The 21,871-nt window shown below is 46.5% G+C and overlaps 2 protein-coding genes and 1 long non-coding RNA gene across 4 annotated transcripts; 2 read left to right on the top strand and 1 right to left on the bottom strand.

Moving 5' to 3' along the window:
* The first annotated feature begins 4,374 nt into the window (after positions 1 to 4,374).
* LOC127613016 (secreted frizzled-related protein 2-like) lies at positions 4,375 to 9,304 on the top strand. Its single transcript, XM_052083900.1, has 3 exons — positions 4,375 to 4,954; positions 6,073 to 6,153; positions 7,292 to 9,304. The coding sequence occupies exons 1-3, from the start codon at positions 4,447 to 4,449 to the stop codon at positions 7,597 to 7,599; spliced, it is 897 nt and encodes a 298-aa protein (XP_051939860.1). The 5' UTR covers positions 4,375 to 4,446; the 3' UTR covers positions 7,600 to 9,304.
* On the bottom strand, positions 9,048 to 21,865 carry cpe (carboxypeptidase E). Of its 2 annotated transcripts, none has more exons than XM_052083882.1 (9): positions 21,415 to 21,865; positions 14,215 to 14,411; positions 13,968 to 14,135; positions 13,248 to 13,362; positions 12,975 to 13,157; positions 12,567 to 12,706; positions 12,378 to 12,477; positions 11,080 to 11,198; positions 9,048 to 9,831 (listed from the first exon to the last, which is right to left on the bottom strand). In XM_052083882.1, exons 1-9 carry the CDS (start codon positions 21,641 to 21,643, stop codon positions 9,733 to 9,735), a joined length of 1,350 nt encoding a protein of 449 aa, XP_051939842.1. In that variant the 5' UTR covers positions 21,644 to 21,865; the 3' UTR covers positions 9,048 to 9,732. The 2 variants fall into 2 exon arrangements, with proteins under 2 accessions (XP_051939842.1, XP_051939841.1); XM_052083881.1 differs by having other exon boundaries at positions 13,245 to 13,362; positions 21,415 to 21,861.
* LOC127613031 (uncharacterized) lies at positions 20,143 to 21,110 on the top strand. Its single transcript, XR_007966045.1, has 3 exons — positions 20,143 to 20,292; positions 20,615 to 20,691; positions 20,949 to 21,110. It is a non-coding gene; the product is annotated as an uncharacterized LOC127613031 (long non-coding RNA).
* Positions 21,866 to 21,871: the final 6 nt, after the last annotated feature.

Consider the following 21,871-nt stretch of genomic DNA (forward strand, 5'->3'; position numbering starts at 1 on the left):
CTAATGAGCGATGACGCTGCTATTCAACAAATAAAAACAAACCCAAGAATGAAGTCGTATTTATTTTATCGGCAAATACATTTTGCGCTCCCACAATGAAACAAAGATGAATTTCAAAGCCAAGACCACATGTTTCCAACAAGCAACTGCCGCAAATATATCAGCAGCAGTTTGATTGTTGGGTTCCACCCAAGCGCTTAGCATAAAAATCCCGACAAACGTTGCAGCAAGACCAACCTTTGTTTTTTTTTTCATCAGGAAGGAAGGTAAGAGAAGAAACAGAGGTGTGGGGTCCAGATTGGGTTACCTATCCCCCCCCCCCCCCACACACACACACATACCTCCGGATGCGCTTAGGTGCACCACAATCCTCCTAATGATGGAAAATGAACGGTCCATTGAGCGGACTTACACCCCGGTTGACGTTTCCTTGATTATTTGCAGCGTCCGGGACAGGCGGACGACCTGCCGACTAATTTGGCGTAAATGAACCAAACACGTCAAACACGGTTTGTTATGATTTCCACAATGAAGGCTGGGAAAAGCAGATTGGGACCAAAAATAAGACTTGTGCTAAAATTAGCTTGTCACTCACAATGTTTATGTAACAATGGACAGACAAGTCAAAATGACTGAATCATGCATCTCAAAAAAAGGTGCAATTTGACAAGAAAAACCTTTAGGAGAAAAAGTTGGAAATCATTTGGAGACACAATTCATAGCCAAAAGTCCTACTTTTTACAATACAATACTTTATATATATATATAATATATATTTTTGGGAGAAATAAGCAGAACAGTGGGAGATATTGTCACAGTCATCAGTCCCACTCCCCGTCCCATATCAGTGGTAAGTCCCAAACCACCCCCGAAATGAAATACTCCCGAGGCACGATGTGTACATACATCTACTGATGCCTAGTCTGGACACATCAGTGATGTTCCTGGATTCACTGGACGTTTCGGGTCTTTCAACTATCAGACGCCCTCCTCCAGGTGACCCAGCCCAGGTTGATCAAGTCCCGGCTTGTGTCCAGACAGCTAGCTAGCTACCATGACTCCATAGATCTCCTCTTTTGAGCCACAGCCATCTTGAGGCTCTTTCTGCCGCTTCAGTGGTATTGCGGATGGCTCTCCTTTTCCTCTCTCCATTGATGCCTAAACTACAGTAGGCTCTGGCCAAGGAACGGGCTGCAAATCCTCTGCAACCAACCTCCACAGGGAAACACCTTGCTCTCCAACCAGCCAGCTGGCAGTCGCTGACCAGTCCTGCGTACTTGGAGAGCTTCCTCTCAAAGGCTTCTTCCAAGCGATCTTCCCACGGCACTGTCAGCTCCAGCAGCACTGCTTGTTTGGTGGACTCCGATACGAGGACAATGTCAGGTCGTAGGGTGGTAACTGCAATATGGCTGGGGAACTTCAGCTTTTTTTCAAGATCCACCAACAACTGCCAGTCTCTTGCAGATGTCAGGATGCCTGCAGATGATGTTCTGCTGGCCGCGGTAGGCTTGTCCCCAGCTCTGACAAAGGCGATGGTTTTATTGGAGAGGCGGAACTGTTTAGCCCATGCCAGCCCTGCGGTAATGGCTTCCGCGATAGTCTTAAGGACTTGATCATGCCTCCACCTGTACCGTCCATCTCCAAGTGCCCTTGTGCAGCCACTGAGGATGTGTTCCAGGGTTCCTCGCTTGGAGCACAGTGGGCATGCCGGTGTCTCTGCTATGCCCCATGTGTGCAGATTTGACGGGCTTGGGAGCACATCATAAACTGCCTGGATGAGGAATTTAATGCGTTGAGGCTCTGCTTTCCAAAGCTCTGCCCAGGTCACTTTCCTCTCAACTGCGTTCTCCCATCTTGTCCAAGCACCCTGTTGTTTCATTCCCACAGCCTTGCAGGTTCTTGTGTCCTCCACTGCTGCTCTCACCTCGTCCTGGACAAGACGTCGCCCCTCCTTCCCCATGGTGTTCAGCTGGGGAGATGGAAAGGATCCTAGCCCAGCTCGACCTCGTGTGACCACTCCAGTCAAGCACCTGTGTCGGAGCCTTGCATCTGCCTCTTCAACCGCTTCCTCTGCCCTCCATTTCCTGCCAGTCCTCACTTGGATCCCAGCCTTAGCCACCTTCGGATCTCTTGAGTCCCTGTATTGAACCACTTCTCTGGCTCTGGTGGCCTTAAATTCCTCCTCCAAGGATTTGAAGGGCAGTTGCAGTTTGTTGCTGTTTCCGTAGAGAGCGATGCTGCTCAGGCTCTTTGGAAGTCCTAGCCATCTCCGGAGGTGGCTGCTGACCTTCCTCTCTAAGGTCTCAACTGTCGAGATGGGGACGGAGTAGACCAGGAGGGGCCACAGGATCCTGGGAAGAATGCCGTGCTGGTATACCCAGGCTTTAAACTTCCCCGGTAGGTCTGACTTGTCCACTGATTTCAGCCAGCCATCCAACTCCGTGCATGTCGACTGGATAGATTTTGTGTCTCTCAGAGAGCAGTCGAAAACCTTCCCTAGGCTCTTGACCGGCTTCTCTGAGATTGATGGAATGGCTGTGCCTGAGATGGTGAACCGGAACTTGTTTTCCACCTTCCCTTTCCTTAGCACCATAGATCTTGATTTGGCGGGTTTGAAACGCATCCGGACCCACGCCACCAGCTTTTCAAGACCCTTCAGAATCCACCGGCAGCCTGGGACTGATTCTGTCGTGACTGTGAGGTCATCCATGAATGCCCTGATGGGTGGTTGCCGTTGTCCGGAGTTCATGCGGGGCCCTCTGCACTCTGGCTCAGCAGATTTTGTGAGCATGTTCATGGCTAGCGAGAACAGTGTCACAGAGATAGTACACCCTGTGATGATGCCGATCTCCACCTTGTGCCAACTGGATGTCATTGCTCCTGAAGAGATCCTCATCCTGAAATTGCTGTAATAATCAGCGATGAGATCTCTGCATCTGCTGGGTACATGATGCTTTGTCAGAGTGAGCTGGACGAGCTTGTGTGGAATGGAGCCGAATGCATTTGCCAGGTCAAGCCACAGCACTGATAGGTTACCTTTGTTCTCTCTGGCCTCCCGAATAAGCTGTGTGACCACACCGGTATGTTCCAAACATCCTGAAATTCCTGAGATGCCACCTTTCTGGACAGATGTATCGATGTAGGAGTTCTTTGCCAGGTAGGTACACAGCCGCTTGGATACAGCACTGAAGAAAACCTTTGCCTCAACACACAGCAGGGAGATGATGCGGAACTGGTCTAGCTGAGTGGAGTTTTCCTCCTTCGGGATCCATACCCCTTCAGCCATTCTCCATTGTTCAGGGATCCTTCCCCTTCTCCAGAAGACTCGCAGGATTGTCCACAGACGCAGCAGGAGTTTGGGACAGTTCTTGTACACTTTGTATGAAGTGCCACTCGGTCCTGGAGCAGTGCTCGCCCTTGCTCTGCGGACAACCTCCCTGACTTCCTTTAGCTGCAGCTCCGACATGTCGAACTGCTCTTCAGGTTCAGGGGGGTCTATGAGGATGTTGCATTCTCCCAGCTCCTGCTCTCTTGCGGGGTCGCTGTACGTCTGCTTCAGATGTTGGTTTATGATTTCCTGCGAGGAGACCAGATTGCCACTCCGCTTCTGCCCCAGCAAATCCTTCGTGAACTTGAACGATCTTATGGCAATTTTTTTTAGGTTAAGGCCCCTCGAAACTGTTCACGAATTGGATGACGCCGTGTATTTAAGTGTGAGTCCGATAAAAAACATTAAATTCCACGCGGAACCTAGCGCACGTCTTATCGTCATTATTGCAATTGCAAGATTTTGTTCGACATATATTGTGGAGACCGAACACAAACGCATTTAACCACGTCATCTATGGAAAGGGAGAGCAAGAGCAATAAATAACACAAACATATTGTACAGTACAGTGTATGTTTAACGTATTGGGAACTAACAAACGTCACTTACCATCTGTAGATCAAGAATAATATATTCGTGATAAAATTGAATCTCCCGCTGTCAACTTTCTGCAGCGTTTGTTCTTCTTCATTCAAATTTACACCGTCTCAGGCACAACTTGTAAGCCACTATCTAGCGGTCAAGATTAGAATTACACCTTAAATCGACGAGATTTACGGCGTGAACTAAACGAAACATAAATCGCCAAAATAGCAGGAACTCGGAACCTGTCATACAGGAGAGTGACTGTATTTTAAAAGTTGAATAAAGCTTTATTTGGAAAATAAATAAAGTCAGAATCTTATTAAAAGAGTACTCTTTTTCCAATGCAGAATTTTGCTTCTCAGGTACGCCCCGCCCCCCCCTCCACACACGCACACGCACACGCACACGCACACGCACGCGCACGCACACGCACACGCACACACCAACATGTGTCTGTCTGAACTCCTCCCTGAGTTTTGACTGAAGAAAAGTTTCCGAGTGGTTCCCCCGCCAGTCCAGTTAGCACGCACAAGATGACGCCGGCTGTGGCTTCGGCCGCGGCGTGGGCCCTGCTGCTGCTGCTGCTGACGTCGTCGTCGGCCGGGGCGTCCGGTGAGGTGTCGGACGAGCGCCAGTACAAGCGCAGCCAATGCAAGGCCATCCCGGCCTCGCTGCAGCTGTGCCGGGACATGGAGTACAGCGAGATGCGCCTGCCCAACCTGCTGGGCCACGAGAGCATGAGCGAGGCGGTGCAGCAGGCGTCGTCGTGGATCCCGCTGGTGCACAAGCGCTGCCACCCGGACACCCGCAAGTTCCTCTGCTCGCTCTTCGCGCCCGTGTGCCTGGCCGACCTGGACGAAGCCGTCCGACCTTGCCGCTCGCTGTGCGAGGGGGTCGAGCGCGGCTGCGCGCCCGTTATGGCCGCCTTCGGCTTCCCGTGGCCCCCCATGCTCGACTGCCGAGCCTTCCCCGCCGACGACGGCGACCACCTCTGCATCCCGCCCGCGGACATCCGCAACGCCGTGCCCGACGTTGGGGAAGGTGCGGGGGCGGGGGAGGGGGGTGGGGGGTCAACGTCTCCCGCACTCCAAACTCACGTTGTCGTTAAAATGTTCGGAAAATCGGAAAAAAAGTCAATCAAAGAGTTAAGAAAAAATATAGACTTTTTTTAGAGAATCATTAATCGTCAAAAAATTCAACAATTGGTAGTGGGGTTACATTTTAGAAACAACTGTTAGAATGTTTTAAAAAAAGTTGGATGAATTTATCATTTCTAGGCAACAAACTAAGATAACATTTGATGTCTCCCCCCCCAACACATTTTACAACAATATTAAGCAAAACATGTTCGTCTGATGTGATTTCACAAGAACAATATCTTGAAAAAACTGGGGAAATTATGTTTCTTTTAAACGATAAAAAACATTTTTTCCCAAATAATGTTTCTTTTTACTTAGAAAACAACATTTCTAAAGGACAGCTAAACCATGAAAACATATAATCTCTAATATTAGCCTTTTTCACCGAATTTCTCAGAATTGTGAAGGGGGTTTTAAGTCATACTCTGAAAACAATGTGGTTTTTTTTTAAGAAAACTGATATTTTTGAGAAAGTAATTAATATTTTGATGAGAATGAGGTTGTATTTTCACGACAGAAAATGCATATATTTTTAATTTGTAAATGAGTTGGAAGGTCACATGGGAAGGAAAAAAACTAATACAATGAGTATTATGTATGGATATTGTGTTTTTGGAGAAGAAATTAAATCTATTTTTCCTTTTTTTCACGGAAAGAACATTATTCTCTTAAAGGAATTTATTACATTTTTCAGTAGGGAAAAAAAATATTTTGTCCTACCCAAATTTCTTAAAAGTCACAATCTGATCAAAACCTTAGTTTCCTTCGGAAAACCTTTTCTTGGAAAGAAAATAACACTTTTTAGGGGAAGAATTGGCATTTATAAATAAAAGAATGATAAATATTCTTTGAATTTAAATGATATGAAATTGGTAACATTCAAAGGGACACTAAAGCCACTGGAATGTTAAAAAAAAAAAAAAAGCCACTGAGTCAAGAGTGACTCAAGAGCTCCAATACTGGTTGCAGTGGAGTAATACATGACAGTCTTTCCATGTTGTGGGGTGTTTTGTGTTTCAGTTCCCAGAGTGTGTGACGCCTGCAAGGAAACCGATGAAAATGACAATGAAATAGTGGAGAACCTGTGCAAAAACGATTTTGGTAAGCAACGACTCAACATTGGTTTCATTTACGATTGACAATACTTCAGTATTATTGTTGTAAAATGTTCATAGCATGAGCGGTTGCTTGTGTGTCTGGGGGGCAGGGGTGGGGGGGGGGTGTCTTGACAACAAAGCAGCCGCCTGGTCGATGGTGAACACTTCCCTAAAATGAGTAAAGTTTATTTCCATTACTTGTGTGTTTAACCAAACCACATCACCTCCAAAGGTCATCTAGCTTAAGTGGCGTCCACATGTGTGGACATGACGTCTTTGGTTTTCAAGACTATAATGTTAAATTTTGGACTATAAGGGCCTGGCGTCCACTTACGAGGACGTTACATCAAGTAAAAAGATAATTCTTTGTTTTTACATTCATCAGGTCCCAATTAGCCTAAATATCAAAGAGAAAATAAATATAAAATAAAAATGCATGCCTTGCAAGAGTTCGGGTCCTAGGAGGTTAATGGTAATACAGCATGCAAAACACCATAAATGGGCTAGCACAGCTTGCAAGTTGCAGTGGTTATAAACCTTCAAATAATTTATATTTTAATGGAATTGGTTGCAGTTATTATATTTTAGGATAAAAATAGAATTTAGAATGAAGCAATTTTTTGGGGGGGCAGGGGGTATTTTACTGAGAGAAAAGTCATCTAAAAAGAATACAGCAGTTGTCATAGAAATGCCTTTTTGAGTCATAATTTTAAAAATGGAAGCTTATCTTAGTAATACTTTTTGACATATTGGATATTTTTTGAAAATAATCACACAACCGTAGAAGAAGTAATCTCTTAATTATATTATATATGACGCGCTTCCCCGACAGGAGGCTGCCATGTTTAGGCCGCCATCTTTCTGCTATGACTACCCGAAGGAGACAAACTTGGCCAACGTAGTTACGCAACAGGATGCCAACAGCAGCGTAACAACGATCCAGCATGTACTCCGTCACTTGAGCGAACACTTAAAATCGTTTGTAGCATAATTTGACGTGCATGTCTTCCAAAGAACTGGTGGTAGTCCCGCGAAGCGCGCTATGTACGAGGCACCGTATTGCGCCTGCTTCAAAATGCGTGGCTGGCAGCGAAACGCATTGGTTGTCCCAATTGTAACGATGGTTCTCCTCTGCCGTTGAGCTCTGAAAATTAAAGTGAAGGAGATCTCGTACATGGACGGCGACACGCGGATCATGCCGGAGAACAAGAGCAAGACCATCTACAAGCTGCACGGCGTCAGCGAGCGCGACTTCCGCAAGACGGCGCTATGGCTCAAAGATGGGCTGCACTGCGTCTGCGACGAGATGAACGACATCAACGCCGCCTACCTGGTGGTGGGACAGAGGACGGACGATGGACGCCTGGTTGTCACCTCGCTCAAACGCTGGCAGAAGGGCCGCCGCGACTTCAAGAGGATTTCGCGCAGCATTCGTAAGCTGCAGTGCTGAAAAAACAATTTTTTAAACGACGACGACAAAAAAAAAAAGAATAAATTTCTATTAGCCAGAGTGGACAAGATCGTACGAATTCCCACGTTTAAACCCCCCCCCCCACAAAATTGTTCATCCATTTTAACCATTCAAAGAGTGCACTTGTCAGGTAAATATAGGTCGTGTCACCGCCACGTTAGCGTGAAAGGACGTCCCAAAAACTTTGTAAAACATCAGAATCAAATTCTTGCGGAATTTTTTTCATCTAGAACGATTCCGAAACTCCAAAAATCGGACAATAATTTTACGCAAAATTTACCTTAAATTTCATGTTGTTTTACAAACATATATATGCATGCCCTTTTACAATATTTAAATAGCGTACAGGTCATGATGTAAATAGCATGAAAAGGATGCCCAGGCAGTTTTCTTTTGAAAACTTAGAGTTCCCATGAACTTTGAATATAAAATTTTGAAAATGTTCACGCTAACATCTTGTCTGATTTTTAAAGAACAATAATCGTCAGGTAGTTAAATCTTCCTTGCATTCTTGGATCAGATTTGACCAAATTCTTGATTTTTCAGCTCGATTTTTTTTTTTTGGTTGCATTTTCTGACCATCATTTCCTTTCCTTGAAATGTTAACTTTCCAGCCAAAATGTCCGCTTCCGAATTGTTTAAGTTTCAAGGCTCCACTACCAACCGAGTTTTGTACGACTTTTGAGTTTTTGGCCTCAGTTCACAAAAGGACACGTTTACTTCAATTAATCCGGTGAACTTTTCATAAAAATGAAATGCTAATGATGGATGTCATTGTTGTCATCCCGATGTTTTCTCAAGCTAAATATGAGAGATAGCTGGCTATGTTCTCCGCCCTGCCCCCCCACCCCGATTATTTTTAGACAAAAACTGACATTTTCATTTTCTGACTCCATTTTTCATATTTGGTCTCTCAGCTTTTTAAGTCTACTGTTTTGTTACCTTATACGTGTGATTTTGCTAATAACCACATTGTTGTGTGTGTATGTGCAATATTTGTTTTTGATGTTTGGTGTTGTAAATATCGACATTTGATTTTGTATCCACTTTTTTTGGAGGTGGGGGTGACATGGGAACAAACACCGAAAGATGGCTGTTTTTTTTTTTCTTCTGAATTTTATGATTTACTCTTAAATTAATACAATTAATGAATAAAATAGGATTGCGTTCATTTAGTATTGAAAGAAATAAAAATGACATGTACAAGATGGCGTTCTCAATTTATTAACCCTTTGAGGGACAGCTACCATGGACAGTTTATAGGGTTACATGGTGCACGAAAGAGTTCAAATACATTTGATTGGTTGAAAACAATCCAAATGTGGAAGTATGCATTCTTTTCTAAAAAAATGTTAAAGGTCCCTTTCTCTTGACTTATGTGCGGCTATTGCAGAGAATAACACCCAGAACACAAGTGCACACCGTGACAACATAAACAGGGAAGTTTTATTGTTTGTTGAATCATTTTCATTCTTCTATACAGTTTCTGTCTATAAGTCCCATTTTCAACATTGATTACATACATTCATCAAATCTTATGTCCAGTCTGATTACACGAACGATATTTTGCCTCCATTCAATTTGGTATCGAGCACATTCAAATGAAACGAAAGAAAACCTTTCACAGTCCCGTGTGTTGCGTCGACAAAAGGAATAGCTTTGGGCTTGCTTTTTCAATGTTACCCCCCCAGAAAAACCACACACACACAAACATTTCTTGCTATAATTTAGTCCATAAATACAGTCGAATATATATTTATATATAGAGATATGTGTCGTTATTTACTCATAGGAATCACAACTCATTCTGTGCTTAAAGCCAAGCTATGCTGCAAACGATGATGTGCTTTTTTTTGGTTTTTTTTTTTAAGTGTTTCATCCTCCATCATCAGTCCTGATTATTGAACTCTATGTGTGCGTGTGTGAGTGTGTCGCTCATAAGTTATAAGGGTGGTTGCCGTGGTTACAGCTCACGATAAACCAAGAAAATGACACAATAACAAACAAGTTCCTCCTCGCATAGGCTATTCAAACATGGAAAGAAGGAGAGACACGGAATGAAAGGGCTGATGGGTGCAGACGTGTCAAGCGTGGGTCGGCTCGGGTGTCCGTTTAGAAGTTGAGCGTCTCGGACATCATCTTCCACCAGTCCATCAGCTCCTCCCTCTCCTCCTCCTTGCGCTCCATCAGAGACTCCAGTTCAAAGTCCACCTGCACAAAAGCACAATTGGAAGAAGAGGAAAGTAAAATAAACAGCAAAACATTTGCTCATTTGCAATTTTATCATCATATGTATTTTTAAATGGATCAATATGAGATTGTTTTATTTTTAATGTACCGGTATTTCATTGATATCAACTGTCCAATTCTAATATAAATTCAAGTATGCATATGTTTGATCACAGTATTTCACGATACAAAACTTTATGCCCACTTTTCATTTGACTGCCAGCAGAATGATAGTGTTGAAGGCATTGTCTTTGGGGTTGATGATTCATTAATTTAATATAAATATAAATACATTTTTGGCGGCCCGGTAGTCCAGGGCGGCCCGGTCGTCCAGTGGTTAGCACGTCGGCCACACAGCGCAGAGGTACCGGGTTCGATTCCAACTCCGGCCTCCCTGTGTGGAGTTTGCATGTTCTCCCCGGTTCTGCGTGGGTTTTCTCCGGGTGCTCCGGTTTCCTCCCACATTCCAAAAATATGCATGGCAGGCTGATTGAACACTCTAAATTGTCCCTAGGTGTGAGTGTGAGCGTGGATGGTTGTTCGTCTATGTGTGCCCTGCGATTGGCTGGCAACCGATTCAGGGTGTCCCCCGCCTACTGCGGGGGACACCCTGCCCGGAGACGGCTGGGATGGGCTCCAGCGACCCTAGTGAGGATCAAGCGGTACGGAAGATGAATGAATAAATACATTTTAGAATTAGTAAAAAACGATGAAGTATATATTCAATTTAGTTAAAACATACATTAAAAAATACACGGATACACAAAATAATGGAATAATGAAAATAAAGTCAAATATATATTTTTAAACGATTTGAAAATATGAGTGAATTTATAAAAAATATTTTTTTTAAATTAGGAATACCTTATTTTGCGAGTAGAGTAAATGATGGAACATTTGCAAATTTTGTTTAAAAAAGAAGAGAACCTTATGATAGTTTCAAGTCATTCGTAAAGTATGGCACTCCCTCTAGCGGTACAAAAAAATACTGACTCAAATGTTCAAACTGTTAAAGAGTCGAAGAGGGCTTTCCATTTTTGTTTAATTCACTACAGCACACGTACTTCACTTGGATTCAACTTTAAAGTAGAATTGATCATATAGGCTCTTATAAAGTTTTGAAAATGCATCGTGATTCACAATTTATTTCAATTCATGTGCAATACATTCGAATGGGCCCGCCAAGCTTTTCGTGTGTGGTTGACGCTGGGCTGGGTGGGTTGTTCGTACCCTGGTGGCGGGGCTGTGCGGGACAGCCACCTTCTTGATAACGCTCAGGTATCCCGGAGCCGAGGCCGCCACCTTGTAGTTGCCGGGAGTCAGCAGGCGCCAGTAGTCGCCATCTTTGGCTGGGGAGGGGGCACCACATAACAAACATTACAACACCAAATGTGTCCACTAGGTAGAGCCGTGCAGAATGAATCATTTTGAGGGAATGGAACCGGAAGCTTTGCGGTCGCAGGCCGCATTCTCAACCGGACAAGCCTAGCCAAACAAGCAAGGGGATGGAATAGAGATCTGCCAAAAGGTCTTATTTCATGTTTTTAAAATGATAAATGTTGAACTAGTTAACTGCTATAGTGTAGTGAATGGCTGTGGAGTTCTTTGGCGAGGGGAAAGTTAACCGTGATCTATTTATTTTTGGTTTCGTCAGAATGACATTCGACCTCACATGTATGAAATCCATCACTCTGTCTTCTCTACAATGACACACATCGTTATGGCAATGTACTCGCTGTATGCATTGTAATAGTGCTAACGAAACATTAGCATCATGGATTTGATTAATAATTCAAAAAAATAGACAGCCTCCTTAACGTTCCTAATAACCTTGGGGTCAATTTGACCATATTCAATGTCTTTTTTTTTAACTGCTACTGTCAGTCCCAATACAGTAATCCCTCATTTATCGCGGTTAATGGGAACCAAAACCGCCCGCGATAAACGAAAATCCGCAAAGCCCCATATAGGTACATGTACATAATATAAGGCCACATTTAATGGTTTACATGCATGTAGAAGTACATTTTGAAGTAATTAACATGACTTAATGCTGTATACTAATACATTTAAACATGTATTTTACTTTGTTAACTGTTTTGTTAAGCGCTTTGTTACATCTGCCGCTGTTGTGAAAGCGCTATATAAATCAGCATGTATTGTATTGTATTGTATTGTATGATCTGTATTGCAACGCTACATTGAGAGGAACCCGAGTGATAACGCCACTTTGTGGCAAAGATCTGACGTTATGTTAACATTTGGAGGCTACACTGCGTCAGCCGCCGTGAAGGAGAAATGCACCTGGTCGAAAAATGAACACGGGCCACTCAACAATCAATGCGCAGTGCTGGTCTCTCAAAGGTCTGTTGACCAGCACCAAGGCAAAACGTGGTCGAGGAAGGTCAAAGTGGATGCGATCGTGCTACTAGGCTAACGCTTTAGGTTTCGTTTTATGTACACGCCGTTTATTCACAAACGTTTTCAAATGAGTTTTGCTAGCTTGTATGTTGGGTTGACACGGCTACCTGTGGTGACGTCGTGCTCGATGCCTTCCACAGAGATGGTGGCGTTGCTAACGGCGTTGCCCTGCAGGTCCCGCACGAAGCCCTTGACGCCGCGATGAACCTGTTTCGACACACCCACACACACGGAACGAGAAACCAATCGCCTCGTGCTCCTCACGTCCGAAGCTTTCGTAGCGTCTTTGCGCCCACCTGCTCGATGTAGCTGACCAGCGAGTCGCGGTTCTGCTCCCAGTAGCTCTTGAGCAAATCCTCGGCCGGGAATTTGTCGCAGCTCAGCTCCAGCGTGATCTCAAAGCAGTTGCTACTCAAATAATTGAAGTCCTGCATTCCTACAGCACCACCACGACAATGTTCACTTGTTAGCGTTATTTTGCATTCGCTCAATTAAATAAGGAAGTTTTTTCTTTGAGGGGGGGGTATTAAAAGCATTTTCTTTTTGTCACACACAAATATTTTTATAATATATTTTAATATTTTTAATGGCCTCTGTAGGGCCATTTAAAACCTTTTAAGGCGGCCGTCACTGATTCGTACATATTTCGCTTGGAGGGCCCCCCTCGCCACGCCGTACTGGTGAGTCAGGATCCTTTTCCTTACCCCCCGGCACGCTGTACCAGGCGCCCCCGTTGGTGATGCCGTCCTTGAAGCTGGAGTCGTCGTCATTTTTGCGGCAGGGCGCCCGCTGCGGGTCGGACATCACGGGGTTGTACACGGAGTAGGCCTTGGCCAGCGACTTGAAGATGGCGTCGTCGGGGCTGGCGCTGTACTCGTGGGCCGAGCCTTGGACACCAAACACATTGTTAGCGTCTCTTCATTTTCAAAAATAAATGAATAGTCAAAAGGTGGAATATATGATAAGAGATTGACCACTGCGAGTTTCGTCGTAGGGGTAGTTGGCGACCACGTCCCCGCCATGCAGGTTAGCAGAGAGGACGAAGGGGATGTCCATGATCCAGCGGATCACCGCCTTGGTCTCTGGCGCCAGCTACGAATAGAAGGAGGGCAATGACATTTAAAGAACGGTGAGGGAATGCTTTTACTAAAAGAAATAAATCAACCTCTTTCATTCATTCGTGGTTCGTTTACCTTTATTTTAGCGCAAGACTAAGAGATCAGGCCCAAATATTTGTGTTGAGGTTGATAACGTTTGTTGTGATAGAGATTCATTTGTTGTCTGCGTTGGTTCAAAAATAAATGGGACCTTGAAAAAAAAAAAAGACTCGATTCGCAATGGCAATAGTGGGGGGGTTGGGGAATTAAATTACTTTTCCAAATAACCCATCCCCGATTGACGTTGACTTTCAAAATGGAATACAAATAAGAGTTACGTAGGTAGGTAGGTCCAGTGGATATGAAACGTCTACACACCCCTGCTCAAATACCTTCGCAACTCAGGACAACAAAAGTAAGCCGCCATCTTTGTGGGGGTTTTGAAGTTTGAAAGTTGGCATTTATACTGGCGGGGGGGCAGGGGGGGCGGGGGGGGGGGGTGCGTGTAGACTTTTGCGATCCGCTGTAGGTTTGTCAGTAGGTAGACCACCGTTTACTCGTCCACCCTTGCGCTGATGTCTCGGCACACCCTTGACCCACCTTGGCGTTTTCATCCACAGACTTCTTCATGTTTTGCAGCAGATGGTTGTTGGCTCCTCCCTCTCGTTCGTTGATGTAGACGATTCTGTCCAGGTCGGGGAAGTTGCGGTTCAGGTCCACCCCCTGAGCGTTGGTACGGCCCACGAACCAGTCCTTCATCTCTCCGGACTGAACACAAGAGCGAACACTGTGACTTAAGGCGCTTGCTGTAAAAGGCGCGATCCGACTAACCGGGCCGAGGTCACACCTGCGAGGCGGCTTTCTCGAATCCGTCCGGGTTCATGGAGGGCATGAGGTGGATGCGCGTGTTGTGGATCAGGTCTATGATGGTCTCATTGCCCTGCTGGTACTGGTTGCACAGGTACTGCGCCAGGTAGACCAAAAGCTCCCGGCCCACCGCCTCATTACCGTGCATGTTGGCGATGTACTTGAACTCCGGCTCGCCTGCGCATGCCAACATTGTCAGTCTGATCTGCTCTAAGTCAAGCGCACTTGGACCGTAGATACACACATGACTGTTTGCAGCAAATTAAAAAATTTAATTTGACCCCCCCCAACAAAAAAAAAACATAATTTGTCAAGTTGTCTCACAATGAAGAAATTCACAATTTACAGCAGCAAAGTTATGAAAGGAAGAAAGTAGAAGAACAAAAAGTAGAGGAGCTGTAAAGGCAAAAATCAGAGGCCTGTAATAAGTGTTGGTTCAAATTTGAACTAATTAAATTTTTTTTAAAGGAGTATTTTTAAGCAAGAAACATGGAGTCACTGCACATGATCTACGGGCCACATAAAATGATGTGACAGGCCGGATCTGGCCCTCGGGCCTTGAGTTTGACACGTGTGAGTCACAAGGTCAGTCCGTCAGTCAGTTTGTTTGCGACTTCGTTATTAGGTTATTAGGTTATTGGCGAGTCGGCAAGACCGCTCAACGCAGTGTACGGCGGTGACACGCTGACTCGTCAGCGGGAAAGGTTAAACAGGATTGATGGTCACAAAGGACGATCAGGTTGAAACGAGCGCACATACACGCACACACGGGGGATTTCTTGGTTGAGATCAGGAGGAGCAATAAGGTATAAGACGGAATTGGGTTCCATAAGGCCCCTTTGACACATAAATAGGGACGTGAGTGACTTGGAGCGCCCCGAGCTGTGACCTTTTTCTCGGCTGTGCGTCTTCTATCCGCACCCTGGCACACATATCAAGTTGAAATCAGTTCAGAGCCGCCGAGTCACACATTGTCACAGGGGCGAGGCAGAGTCGCTCTCCTCCTGCCTTCAGTGGTAGTAACAGATTCAACCGAAGCCCCTTTCGCATGGCAATATGGTATTTTTTGTTTGTTTGTTTGTTTCCATGTCATTCCTGCACAACAGTGACACAGGAAAAAAAAAAGGCGGAGGAAAAAAAATGTCCACCTTGCGGAGGCAATATCGAAGCCATAACAAACATTTGTGTGTAAGGTTTTTTTTTCCACGATGACGGATCACACCAGATGCTGAGGATTGTTACGGCGGGATGCAGTGTTGCTGTGTGAAAGACAGATTAATCTCGGCTCTTCTATGACAGGCTGCCTGCATCAAAGGCACGAGCAGTGACTGTGTTGGGTTTTGGAAGCCTTTACAACTAATAAGGAAGTCCCAATCGATTCTTGGGTGTGTGACACAAACACACACACACACACACACACACACGTGCGCCACACAAGCACAAAATGGAGCAAATTGGGCTTTCAGGTTATTTTTAAAGCTTTCAATCTGGCTCTCGTTATGGCTCGCTAATGATTTCAAGGCATCCTTGTGTGGGTTGGGTGGTTTTGGTGCAGGGGGTGGGGGGTGGGGGGGTGGTACTGCGTCAAACACAGTGAATATAAAAAGTTCACACACCCCTGTCGGTTGTTGTGATCTAAAGATGGTGGGACTAAGAGAAGCCATTTCAGAATGATTCCATCGCTGCAACTATTCAATATATTTTCAATTTGATTGTTGCATCACTTTTTCAGGAGGAGGGGGGGAGGGGGGAGAGTATGGCTTTAATAGGTGGGGCATGGCCCGGTGAGTGACGTGGGCATCAGTGAATGAAAGTTGAGTTGGCTGCTGCGGGCTCAGGTTAGCCGCTGAGCGTTAGTGCCGGGCTGCTAACTAGCTAACCTGTTTGCCAATCATTTAGGGATTCGTTGTGGCCCTTGTGTGTGAAAGTTAATTATGTTTATTTTGCGACCAGAATCCCGATTCATACAATCTGTAAGATCATATTTTTCAACGTCTTTGTCGTTTATACAGAACAAGATAAAAGGCGAGGCAAAAGGAGCACATGGGGAAAAGGCGGGACAAAAACAGCAATTCCGCCGTCAAAAGCTGTTGCAGAAGCTACTTTCACTGTAAAAAAAAAACAAAACAACAACAACAACTCAAAAACATGTTTCCATCTTCTTTGCCATCGATACAGAGCAGCAGCATCGAAAAAGGGAGGTCAACCACTATATACATTCTGCTACATGCTTTTGTGACACACAACATTATCTCTATTAGATACAGACCAAAAAGGTCCCGCTTGTAACCGGGATCTCGTTCTTTCGGTCACGACCCATAGCTCATGACCATTGATGAGGGTTGGAACGTAGATCGACCGGTAAATTGAGAGCTTCGCCCTTTGGCTCAGCTCCTTCTTCACCACGACAGACCGATACAGCGTCCGCATCACAGCAGACGCTGCACCAATCCGCCTGTCGATCTCCCGCTCCCTCCTACCCCCACTCGTGAACAAGACCCCAAGATACTTGAACTCCTCCACTTGGGGTAAGGTCTCCTCCCCGACCCGGAGGGGGCACTCCACCCTTTTCCGACTGAGGACCATGGTTTCAGATTTGGAGGTGCTGATTTTCATCCCAACCGCTTCACACTTGGCTGCGAAACGCTCCAGTGAGAGTTGGAGAGCCCCGTTTGAAGGAGCCAACAGCACCACATCATCTGCAAAAAGCAGGGATGCAATACTGAGGCCCCCAAAACGGACCCCCTCAACGCTTCGGCTGCGCCTAGAAATTCTGTCCATAAAGGTTATGAACAGAATCGGCGACAAAGGGCAGCCTTGGCGGAGTCCTACCCCCACTGGAAACGATTCCGACTTACTGCCGGCAATGCGAACCAAACTCTGACATCGGTGGTATAGTGACCGAACAGCCCGTATCAGGGGGTTCGGTACCCCATACCCACGAAGCACCCCCCACAGAACTCCCCGAGGGACACGGTCAAACGCCTTCTCCAAGTCCACAAAACACATGTAGACTGGTTGGGCGTATCCTCATCCACATATCCTCAAGGACCCTGCTAAGGGTGTAGAGCTGGTCCACTGTTCCACGGCCAGGACGAAAACCACAATGCTCCTCCTCAATCTGAGGCTCGACTTCCTGACGGACCCTCCTCTCCAGCACCCCTGAATAGACCTTACCAGGGAGGCTGAGGAGTGTGATCCCTCTGTAGTTGGAACACACCCTCCGGTCCCCCTTTTTAAAAAGAGGGACTACCACCCCGGTCTGCCAATCCAGAGGCACTCTCCCTGTTGACCACGCGATGTTGCAGAGGCGTGTCAACCAGGACAGCCCCACAACATCCAGAGCCTTGAGGAACTCCGGGCGGATCTCATCCACCCCTGGGGCCTTGCCACCGAGGAGCTTTTTAACCACATCGGTGACTTCAACCACAGAGATAGGAGAGCCCACCTCATAGTCCCCAGGCTCTGCTTCCTCCAAGGAAGGCGTCTTGGTGGAGTTGAGGAGGTCTTCGAAGTACTCTGCCCACCGGTTCACAACGTCCCGAGTCGAAGTCAGCAGCGCCCCATCCCCACTGTACACAGTGTTACTGGTGCACTGCTTCCCCCTCCTGAGACGTCGGATGGTGGACCAGAATTTCCTCGAAGCCGTCCGGAAGTCGGCTTCCATGGGCTCACCGAACTTTTCCCATGCTCGGGTTTTTGCCTCGGCGACCACCGAAGCCGCGGTCCGCTTGGCCAGTCGATACCCGTCAGAGGGGGGCACCGGTTACCCGCGTCAGGGCAAGGGAAACCTAGATCCATTTATTGCAATCATCATTGGGGTCTTTGAGCCGTGCTTTGTCTGGCCCCTCACCTGTTACACCGGTTACAAGCGGCCGAAATGAGTTTTCTCCGCAGGGTGTCCGGGCTCTCCCTTAGAGATAAGGTGAGAAGCTCAGTCATCCGGGAGGGGCTCAGAGTCGAGCCGCTTCTCCTCCACATCGAGAGGAGCCAGATGAGGTGGCTTGGGCATCTGATTCGGATGCCTCCTGAGCGCCTCCCCGGTGAGCTGTTCCGGTCATGTCCCACCGGGAGGAGACCCCGAGGAAGACCCAGGACACGCTGGAGAGACTATGTCACCCAGCTTGCCTGGGAACGACTCGGGATCCCCCGGGGAGAGCTGGAAGAAGTAGCTAGAGAGAGGGAAGTCTGGGCTTCCCTGCTAAAGCTGTTGCCCCCGCGACCCGGCCCCGGATAAGCGGTAGATGATGGATGGATGGATGGATAGATGGAATAAGGTCCCCATAAGGTTTTGCAGATGTCTAATATGTGTATTGTCTAGTATGTGGCTAATAAGTCAGATCGGGTGAGTCAGCTCTTTACTGACGTGTCATTTAGTACACGGCGGCTTGTCATTATGGTTTCCGCGGCGACGACGGAATGACGTCATAAGGGAGGGCAACGGTGGGAATGGTGGGTGCCCAGAGTTGCTGTGGCAATGATGAAAGGGTACAGCGGTGACCAGCAGAAAACAGACGGTGCGTCAACACGCTCGCACGCAGGCGGTACCAAATGGAATCCAATACAAATCGGGGGGGGGGGGGTTGCATACGTTTGCCCGTGCGCCGAGGTGGGAGAGAACAGTGCACGACTGCGCATGTATGCAGCTTCTGAATAATAAATAAGTTCTGGCTCCCTTCTCATCCTCCCCCCCTTCTTCTGCGTCGTATTATGAGAAGGCGCGTTCATATTTGATTCCTCTCGTTTTCCATATGACACATCTGCATTTGTGCTCACACGGAGATGACTTTCTTACGTCAGACACAGTTTAAAAATGCTCATGCCAGGAACAAGGCGGGCTCCCCCAAGAGCCGCGATGAATCCTACTTAACTTCTTCTGGTGGTTCATTAAATGAACTTCGTAATTGATGACTCTCATTTAATTTATGCCTAACTCATCATTCAATAAAATGACTTGTCTCGCTCTTTTGGCCAGCCCTTCAAATACAGACTCATCCTCGAGACTCCATCTGGCTTTACTACCAAATTTGAAGCGCATATGCGAACACTAACAGCACATTCGGAGGCATTTTGCATAGCTAGTGGTCTTCTCTTCCGATTGATAAGCGGAGCATGAAGGCGCTACCGTTACATTCAAACACCACAGCTTGTAGCACACTGCGTATGGGTGTCATGTAATGGCGCACGGAAGAACCCGCTGACAGATGGCAGCTACATGCGGGATCGGGTGGGCGGCGGCAGTGGATGGGATGAGTTGGGAGTGGTGAGGAGGGGGGTGGGGGGTTGCAGGGCTGTGCTCTCTCCTGAGACGGGCCCCGAGCCAACCACGAGCCGGCGGTCGGCTCAGAACACTAAGCCGATCTGTTGCCACGGCAACCGCTATTTCCGCCCTCACCAATGGCAGGTACCTTGAGGGGAGCTTTAAATTCACGGCCGCACTGTTTTTGTTGCAGCCACATTAAGGCAAAGACATCTGGTAGCAATAGAGAAAAAAAAGCTTCACAATGCTACCACACTTTCATGAGCTTATTTTATTTTATGAGCCTGCGCCTGCCTGCACACAGGACTGAACATCTATAAATGTCTGCTAAGCCATGTTTTAATTTGGTTTGCTGCTCTTTCCTTGGATTGTTTAGCATTTGAATAACATACTAAATTACAAAAATCGGCGACCCCGGTGGTCGATTGGTTGGGGGGTCGGCCTCACGATGCAGAGGCGCAGGGTTCGATTCTGGCTGCGGCCTTCCTGCGTGGAGTTTGCATGTTCTCCTCGTGCCTGTGTGGGTTTTCTCCGGGTACTCCGGTTTCCTCCCACATTGCAAAAACATACGTGGCAGGTGGATGGAACACTGTAAATCGTCCCTAGCTGAGATTGTAAGCACAGATGGTTGTTGGCCAAATGTGTGCCCTGTTATTGGCTGGCAACCAGTTCAGGGTGTACCCACGCCTAATACCAAAAGACATCCGAGATAGGCTCCAGCATGGCTGTGACCCTCGTCACGACAAAGCGCTTCAGTTAATGGGTGCATGGGTGGAAATGATTAGCAAATTCTTATTAGTGGTAAGATTGTCAAGTCAAGTCAAGTCAACAGTATTTCTAGAGCACTTTAAACAGCCATCGCTGCATACAAAGTGCTGTACATGGAGCGATTTAACATGCACAATAAACAGCAAGACAAATCGGTAATAAAGGCGGTAGAAACCACCAGACAGTAAAATCAAGAACAAATCTAAGTCATGCTGAGTCGAACGCCAAAGAATTACAAGTGAGTTTTGAGAAGGGCTTTGAAGATGGGCAGCGAGGAAGCTTGCCGAATGTTCAGTGGGAGGTCATTCCAGAGAGAGGGACTAGCAACAGAGAAGGCTCGATCCCCTCTGAGCCTCATTAATTGATTAAAAGATATATTTTGGAGATGTCAAAATATCATTTGAATAATTAAAAATAAAATTTTACAGAGTGATTTATAGATATATTATAAGATAAGATATCCTTTATTTGTCCCACACTGGGGAGATTTACAGCCTCCAGCAGCAAGAATGTAGGTAGAAAGAAGAAAGAAGAAAAAACAACAACAAACACCCTTCAATTAAGTGCACTATAAACACAAAATTGATAAATCGCAGTGCTATTTACAATTGTCTTTCACATCATTTAATTATAATAATACTAATTATTATTATTATTGTTATTTTTATTCAGCAGCCTGACAGCAGTCGGTAAGCAAATATGTTTTTACTTAAAACAACAACAACGTTATAATAATATAATTTAAAAAACTAAAGAAATAACCAAATAAAACTGTGTTGGTGTCAGACTCATTTGTATTACTCTTATGATGAATCGCTATTATTTCGTCTATTGGCGTGCCAGTCTTAACTGTCGTGTTTTGCGCCACGCAAAGGTTTCAATCGCTGCAACCTGCTTGACTTCACAATGGTGCAGCAGCATCGCCGCCTGCGGCTTGTTCCAAGGCTACAATCACGACCGCGGAACCGGATCGATCTGCAAAATGGCGTCTGAACATTGCGAATCTTTCCCTTTTTTTTTTGAAGGAGCGGAGGGGGGTGATGATGGAGAATGCCCGCTTTTACGCACGGCTCCCAAACACATTCACACCTCACAGAACGAGTCGCTCCAAAGTCACACAACCGCGACACGCGGAAAAGAAAACGGACTGACCCGGTTCGTGCGCGCCGGGGTTATCGGACATCTCGAGGACGAGCAGCTCGCGGCCCTCGAAGCTCTCTCCGATGGTGTAGATACGCGCGATGGTTGGGCATTGCAGCCACACGGACACCAAAGCCTTGCGCAGCTCGTCGTAGCGGTGGTACTCGAACGAGATGTCGCCCTCCGTGGACAGCGCGCGCGACGTCGCGCACGACAGCACCAGCATCAGGAGCGCCTTCATAGCCGTCGTGTAACGGTTGGAATCCGACGTCCAAAATAAAAAAGGAGGCGACGGATGCTGCGGCTCGCTGCGAGGATGAATGGTGGGTGTTTCTTCTTCCTCCTCCTCCTCCTTCTCCTCGCTTGCTTCAGCTTGGTCGCGGCGAGGACGCGTACCTGAGTGAGGCGGTGTCAAGTTCAAAAGCAGCGGAAAAGCGCGTCCGCTGTGAGTTCAAAATAAAAGACAAGG

This window comes from Hippocampus zosterae, chromosome 13, assembly GCF_025434085.1.
Source record: "Hippocampus zosterae strain Florida chromosome 13, ASM2543408v3, whole genome shotgun sequence".
Classification (NCBI taxonomy): Eukaryota; Metazoa; Chordata; class Actinopteri; order Syngnathiformes; family Syngnathidae; genus Hippocampus; species Hippocampus zosterae.

What these genes read in the sequence shown, in the direction of transcription:
- LOC127613016 (XM_052083900.1), top strand. Translation starts at nt 4,447, where the DNA reads ATGACGCCGGCTGTGGCTTCGGCCGCGGCGTGGGCCCTGCTGCTGCTG. An exon ending in CGTGCCCGACGTTGGGGAAG is followed by an intron (nt 4,955 to 6,072) that starts GTGCGGGGGCGG and finishes TTTGTGTTTCAG; the next exon opens with TTCCCAGAGTGTGTGACGCC. An exon ending in CCTGTGCAAAAACGATTTTG is followed by an intron (nt 6,154 to 7,291) that starts GTAAGCAACGAC and finishes TCTGCCGTTGAG; the next exon opens with CTCTGAAAATTAAAGTGAAG.
- cpe (XM_052083881.1), bottom strand. Translation starts at nt 21,643, where the DNA reads ATGAAGGCGCTCCTGATGCTGGTGCTGTCGTGCGCGACGTCGCGCGCG. An exon ending in CTGTGGATGAAAACGCCAAG is followed by an intron (nt 13,363 to 13,967) that starts GTGGGTCAAGGG and finishes TTCTATTCGTAG; the next exon opens with CTGGCGCCAGAGACCAAGGC. An exon ending in CGAGCACGACGTCACCACAG is followed by an intron (nt 11,199 to 12,377) that starts GTAGCCGTGTCA and finishes CCCCCTCCCCAG; the next exon opens with CCAAAGATGGCGACTACTGG.